Below are 7,607 nucleotides of genomic sequence, written 5' to 3' on the forward strand. Positions count from 1 at the left end.
TGCAATAATTCACATGCAGAATCTTGCACAGGATCTACTGTTCGGAGGGAGAATCACAAAAAGCTTATATTCAGCTTCATCAGTCTGAGTTAGTCATATCAAGTGGATATCTGACACATTTACAGTCTTTCTTTCTAGCATCAAATTCTCTCTTTGTGTTTCCTCGGACAGTGTTTCCCTGTTGAGCTGCAGGTGGAAGTATAGTAACAAAAAGAGGGACTTTGGCACTAAAAAGACTGTAACGTTGAAAGATATCTACTTGATTTGACTCATTTGGACACTGAAGCTTCATATTAGCTTCAGATAAACTTTGAAATACATTTTTTGCACAGAAGGAGGACTGTGGATTTTGTCCTCCATCACTTCCATTGTAAGTGCATTATGAAGGGATCTTCTAATGGTCAGAATGAACAGGAGGAATGATTACAGCAAGAAAAACAGGTTTCACTGTTCATTTGACTGTTGTTTGAAGACACACTTGAAAAACTGTGAACCCATCCTTTAAGACATTATTACAATAACGTGTGTCTGATATGTTTTTTCCACAAAAAAATCTCCTCCTTCTCTCTCATTACAAACTCTATAATCAATAAATATGCAAATATAGATTTAATTTTAGATATTCAACTGCTGGACACCAGATGTTTCCTACTTCACCGTAAAGTTCATTTTCAGTGTTTGTGCACCGGAGGCTTTAAGTTTTCACATCACACTTGTGTAGGTTGCATCCTGGACCACAATTGGCTCCAAAGTAGTTGTGATGTCACAAGTCATGCTCATAGGCCCGCCCCTTAAAACTGGATTTTCCATTTGCCACTTTCAGCAAATGAATATGAAAACAAACTCTGCACAGAGAACAACTTCCAGCTGAAGGAACAAGAAGAAACACATGTTTTTGAGTGGAAGGGGACTTTAAGGAACTTGTGAAACTTCTGTACCATAAAATTTTGAATGAAATTCAAGATTTTTACAAATTTTTACTTTTTTTCATAGTGAGGTGTTGATCCTTTTATTTAAATAAAATGACTCACTACTTCTTCTTCTTCTACTGGACAACACAAACATCTTTAGGTGGTCCCAGTAAGTTAAAACTACCGTAAAGGATTATATGAGAAAAACCTGACAGGAATACTGGAACTTAATTGACACAGGAAGACGTCTTTACAGTATTCAAAAACATGTAGGCTTTGGTATAATACGGGGTGGGGGCCCAAGAGAAGAGAAGGTCAATCAAACACTGCATAGAACAGGCGAGCAGCCATCTGGACTATGTACACACTATAATAAACCTGAAACGGTCAGACGTGTACTGATAGATGGCAACAGATATGATGAAGGAAGAAGGGAATAAATATCAGTACTAAATGATGGAAAACACAATATTACATTGGTGAAGATGCTGGGAAATATATCATCATCAATCTTCTAATTAATTGCTTGAGAGTAACAGGAATATTAGAGAGAACTGGAAATGCATTTCCTGCGGGAAATGCGTGTGAATGCTGAATACTAAATCGCAAAGCATTGCTGAAAATACTAAAGACTCGTTCAGGATCCCAATCTGTACGAATACAGTTTGATTACCATGGCATGTTACATTTAACAGATTTGGCAGTTAATAAGTTGTACGGTGGTGTTTTATTTATGACCACAAGGTGGGGCTATTGGTGCCATGATTCAGTATGTTGTGCAGATTCTCATGGAAAACTTATCTACCAAGTTTCATTTCATTAAAGATAACAGAATTGCAGAAATATCATGTTAAAAAGTTACTTCAGCGCCCCCCTTGGGCAGAATTTTATGAAATGTCACACAGTTCTGTAAGGTCACATTGTGTACAACATTCCCAAAATTGGTCGCAATCCGATTCAGTATTCAGGAGTTATTGACCATTAAGTGCATTAGGCCACGCCTTCAAAAGTTTGCTAACCAATAACAGACAAACTGGAAATGATATCTGAAAACAAATGAAAAGGTGTTTTGTTCAGGGTCCTCTAAACATCGTATGTACCAAGTTTGGTGAAGATTGTATGAAATATGTGCCAACAGAAGCAAAACATATGTTTATTAAAAAAAAAACAAAATGGCAGAAAAATTATATAGGCGCAAATGGGCGTGGCCTATATCAATCTACTCAGCATCATTCAAGGAATATCCTGACCAAATATGTTTTTGATAGGTCTTATCGTTCATGAGTCATTAGCCAAAACGCAAAACAGTTAATTACTGACCACATGGTGGCGCTATTGATACCATGTTTTCATATGTTAAGCCTTTCCAGATGGGACACGTGTATATAAAACATGAGCAGTTTAGTACTTTTAGTTTTTGAGATATTAGCTTTCAAACATTCCTCCCATAGACTTTCCATTATGAATTTTAATATTAAAAAATATATAAAATCACTGGATTAAGATAAAGAGCTGAACATTTTGATATTTGAATGGTTTCTGTCGCTCAAAGTATGTAGCTTTCAGCATTCACACTAATTAAGTTGCTTTTTTTCTGCCATTGTACTTTTCCACATCCCAGTCCAGTAGGTGGCGGTAATGCGCCTATAAGCTGGTTTGCCAACCGCCATTAAAACTCGAAGAAGAAAGAAGACGCAGAAGAAGAAGAAATAGATGAAGAATAAGATCAACCAGAGAGAGATCGTCGTTAATTAGTTAGTTTTTTCTTTTCCTCCGCTGTGACTGAACTCCGGGGGGAAATGTGCAGCTTTCAGGGTCTGAAGGTTTTCGTCCAGCAGCGGTTAACTGCGGCTGTGGAGGAGATATTTGGACATGTTGAGAGGACAATAACCGAGTATGAAGAGGAGATGGACCGCCGACACCGCAGGCTGCTGGACGAGGTTTCCAGACCTGGAATTACAGCAGGTCTGTTGTCTTACTACGACCGAAACATGTTTATCTCTCTGCTAATGTTGCACTGACTCAATTATAACCAGCGGTAATAATTAATCCTTCTACTGCACCGCATTTCAGAGGGAGATATTATTTACTGCACTACATTAATTAATTAGCCTAATAACTGTAGTAACTGGATACTGTTCAGATCAATGTTTTATACATAAAGTGATCATAACATATGCAGTGTTAAAGTTGTTGGAATTAGCTTTACCTTGACAACATCACAGTGCTGCTTACATGGACACGATAATTAATCTGTATTCATTAATATTACATTAATATAGTAGATAAATATAACACTCTGATAGGAGCATTTCACATACTGAGTACTTTTAATTTTGATCCTTTTTGTACATTTCTCTGCCAATATTTCTGTACTTTTACTTAAACACTTAAACACCGTTAAGGTCAAATTTGACCCATTTTTATATTTGACAGCAGTAAAAACACTCTGAACACCAGCGGTGGAAGAAGTTCTCAGGTCCTTTACTTAAGGAAAAGTAATATTACCACAAAAAAATTTAGTAAAATTTAGTGCCCAACCACTACTGGAGTTTTGGCGCTGATACCGATATTAGGGAGTATCGGCTAATATTCTGAGTGAAGACACCGCTTGACTCTGCACCACCAATGGAGTCGGAGCACTATGTAATGACACCATTTATAACTTACCCCAAGCATCTTTTTTCTGCATTACGCTCTGTAAAAAAACAAAAAAAGGTTTCATATTGGCGCATATCGGACAACATGTCTGCGATACTGATATATCCGTGATAGGCCGATATCAGCCGATAAAATCAGCTGACAGATAAATGGGTCAGGCTTTATTAAAATTACTCCGTTACGGGTTAAATACCTGCAATTAAGATCATACTTAAGTAAAAGTAGAATTACAAGCTAAATTTACGTGAAATATTAAAAGTAAAAGTACTCGTTTTGCAGAAAATCGGCCGCTGTGACAGATATATTAAATCAGACGGGTTTAAGTTCTGCCACACAAAGTTTGATTAATTTTCAGACTTTTCTCTGAACGTTGCTCTTTTGTGAAATATTGGAAAGTTTTTCCTCTTTGGGCTTCGAACAATTTATTTATTTGGTAGAACTGTGAACAACTTAAACATCTGTAACAAGGAGGATTTTTTTTCTATTCATACACTTATTATATATCATTTCATGTAACCTGAAAAGTAACTACAGCTGTCAAATGAATGTGGTGAAGTAGAAAGTACAATATTTCCCTCTGAGATGTAGTGGAGTGGAAGTATAAAATAGCATCAACCTGAGTACTTAGTTACTTTCCACCACTGCTGAACATCTTTATTTTAGCCTGAAATTTGATTACTTTTCCTAAAGTGACCCAGAATATACAAATATATTGAAATATTTCAACTTTTTAAAACATTTTTGTGCAGCTGAGACTAATTTTTGTACAAACTACAGAGGGTGTTCTGGGTTAAATGTGACCTGCATTTATTCAAAAATGTAAAAAATCACCATTCAGAAATGTTGTTGCATTCTTCACAATCAATAACATTAATTGGAACCTATATGACTGTCATGTTCTGTTGTTTTAGGTAACACAGGACCATAATATAGTGAGATTGTGAATGTTTTTTCTCCATAAACCTAAAGAATATACTCTCTCTGCTCTCTGCAAGTTTATTTAAGGATTCATCACCCGTTTATTGATGACTGACTGATTGATGAGTGAAAAATAGATTAGTGGTTCAGAAGTTTCATCGAGTCGTGTTTTCTTACTGTTAATAGAGAATTAGGGGGCGCTCGACCAAGAACCTGGACTAATTTTATGATTTAAGAAAGATTATTATAAAGCTAATCTCCGATTTAGCTTTCTCATCATTATGAGATCATTTGACATATTGGCAAATATGAAGATCTGTGTAGGTTTTTATTACAAAAACATTCCTCTGAGTTTATTTTCTTTGGTGAATAAAATGTCCCTCTGTACATCACTGAGCTCTATAATGAAACATGGTATCAGTGTTGAGTTAACAAACAAATGAATATGTTTGTTTGTCTGTATTTCAGTGTTTCCTGCAGACATCCAGCAGCTGTTGGAGAGTAAAGAAGAAGTTCCCCCTGAGCAGCAGCAGGAGTGGAGCTCCGGTCTGGACCAGCAGGACCCAGAAGATCCCCCACACATTAAAGAGGAACAGGAGGAACTCTGGACCAGTCAGGAAGGAGAGCAGCTTCAAGGACTGGAGGAAGCTGATATCACCAAGTTCACCTTCACTCCTGTCCCTGTGACGAGTGAAGATGATGATGATGATGCAGAGAAATCTCCGTCCTCACAGCTTCATCAAAGACAAACTGAGGAAATGAAAACAGAAGCTGACGGAGAGGAACCAGCCAGCAACATGTGTCCAGAAAGACATTTACAACCGGATAGACATGTGAAGACCTCTCACTTTCCTGAACCCGAGACTGAAGACAGGACTTACTGTTGGGTGGAGATCAGAGAACTTCAACCAGATTTAAACACTCTCAACAATAGTATAGCAACTATAAACGATATGAGGTGTAATACTGGTATAAAATCGTACAGCTGCTCAGAGTGTGGTAAAAGACTCAGCCAGAAGGGGACTCTGCGGAGACACGTGAGAAAAGTTCACAGGAGAGAGAAACCGTTCACCTGCTCGGTCTGTAATGGAAATTTTAGTCAGGCGGTGACATTAGAGCAACACATGAGAATCCACACCGGGGAGAAACCGTTCAGCTGCTCCGTCTGCGCAAAAAAATTCACGCAAAAGAGAAATCTGAAATGCCACATGACGGTCCACACGGGGGAGAAACCGTTCAGCTGCTCCGTCTGCGCTAAAAGATTCACGCAAAAGAGGATTTTGAAAGGCCACATGACGGTCCACACGGGGGAGAAACCGTTCAGCTGCGGCGTTTGTGAGAAACGCTTCACCAGACGGTCGCGAGTCAAGAATCATAAGTGTGTCGCTGAGAGCAGCAGCAGTCTGTAGCAAACGTTTCCATCTAAAGAAAAAGACACCTGAGAGTCGACAAAGGAGAGGAACCTGCTTTAGTACATGTAAAAACACTGCATACAGTTGATTTATAAATACTGATATTATTATTATAAATGTGTTGTTGAGAGGAGCAGCTTGTTGCAGAGCAGCATGTTGATGCGAATTTGGCAACTTTGTGGTAAAAGATTGACAGAAAAGACAAATCTTACAAATGAGTGGAGCCATGTCTGCAAACTATAAAGCTTGAGTCAGGGGTCAAATCTTTGATCATTTATGCACACAAATACAGTAAACCATATCTTCAAATTGGAAAAATTGTCCGCAGGAATTGATGACTCATACTGTCAAATTAATAGTTTGTCTAATTAGTCATTTGTGCCGTAGAATCACTTAATTTGTGTCTGTAAAGTGCTTCAAAGTTTGTCTCATTATCAACAAATAGAGGAGAGTGTGGACGGACTCTTGTGCTCACATGAGACAATTTTTTTTTCCCCGCTTCTTTTCGTCGTTGCCATGGCAATGCACGTCCATGAATTTGGGGGGGCGGAGCTTCTGAAGGAGCATGAAGGGAAGGGTGTTAACCGTTTGGGTGTTTAGTTCAAATATCAACAATCTTTCTCGAGAATGACTGATTCTATGTTTGATAGCATCCAATTACGACATTTATTCCATTTGTTTCTGCCCCCGTACACTCTGTCATACAGTTTTGATGCTACATTGGTTGTTATTTTGGCACTACTTGTTTAATTTTTTGCTTTGGCTTCTAGACAGTGTCATGAGGTTATGGACAATGTGAAAGCATAATGTGATGGATGCATTATGTGATTATAGTGTCTTTCATATGATAGCATCTGGTTTTGTTTGTAGAAAATGAAAAACTCCCTGAAAAGTGCTGATACTTTGATGAAATGTATAGATGTACTTTGAGTTTTGACTGTTAAAATCTCTTTGGCATCCTTTGCAACACAAAAATCTTTATTTTCAGACTTTCCTCTAATCTTCAAGACAAAAAAAGGTTGGGAACTGCTGCCATACACTGATTTTATGGGATAATAGATTGTTTATATTCTTTGTGCTTACAAATTACTAAGTGGAAGAAAGAAATGAAGTAATTTTGAGGTGAATTACTAATATATGTGGACACATTTTTGTAATATGGGTACACAAGGCAACGTTGAACCTGCTGTATGTAGAGTAAAATCAGCTCGATTCTTTCTGTCAGTATCGTTTCACTCAGCTACATCATCTAACACAATACTTCACTAGTTTCAGGCTGACTGCTGAAAACCTGTTTTTAAATAAAGGTTATTTGAGTTGGAAAATTGATTTGTCTCATTTTCTGTTGACATTTCTTACCATGTTTGTGTCTTTGTCACACATGGCAACACAACCAGCACTCAGCATGGAGTCAAACCAACAACCTCCTGCATGAGTTCACTATCGGCTGCTCTGTCAGCGCTGTTTTTTTCCCAGCAGGCAGCAGAACAAATGCAATATTCTGCACTGAATCTAACACACACTCCTGGTACACACAAGTGTTCTGAATTAAAGTTATTTTAAGGCTATTCAGTCTCTTCATTCCTTAAGTAAAGAATACTTAAACTCAGACTGTAGTTGTTGCTATCTAACACTGGAGGACAGTACATTAACACATGACAGTTCAGTGGAGCTGATCTATAGAATTATAATACCAGCATTTAAA

The 7,607-nt window shown here is 37.8% G+C and overlaps 2 protein-coding genes across 2 annotated transcripts in view; both read left to right on the plus strand.

Annotated features, from left to right (window-relative positions):
- The window catches only part of LOC137198912 (carcinoembryonic antigen-related cell adhesion molecule 20-like), an 81,990-nt gene that overhangs the window by 7,629 nt on the left and 66,754 nt on the right, over positions 1–7,607 (plus strand). The window lies entirely within an intron of this gene.
- LOC137198934 (zinc finger protein 583-like) lies at positions 2,479–7,476 on the plus strand. Its single transcript, XM_067612954.1, has 2 exons — positions 2,479–2,876; positions 4,959–7,476. Exons 1-2 carry the CDS (start codon positions 2,711–2,713, stop codon positions 5,897–5,899), a joined length of 1,107 nt encoding a protein of 368 aa, XP_067469055.1. The 5' UTR covers positions 2,479–2,710; the 3' UTR covers positions 5,900–7,476.

The sequence above is a fragment of the Thunnus thynnus genome, chromosome 15, assembly GCF_963924715.1.
Source record: "Thunnus thynnus chromosome 15, fThuThy2.1, whole genome shotgun sequence".
Taxonomy (NCBI): domain Eukaryota; kingdom Metazoa; phylum Chordata; class Actinopteri; order Scombriformes; family Scombridae; genus Thunnus; species Thunnus thynnus.

Bases quoted from the DNA above. Each gene is read 5' to 3' on its own strand.
- LOC137198934 (XM_067612954.1), top strand. From the start codon at position 2,711: ATGTGCAGCTTTCAGGGTCTGAAGGTTTTCGTCCAGCAGCGGTTAACT. The intron at 2,877-4,958 runs GTCTGTTGTCTT...TCTGTATTTCAG, and splicing joins CAGACCTGGAATTACAGCAG to TGTTTCCTGCAGACATCCAG.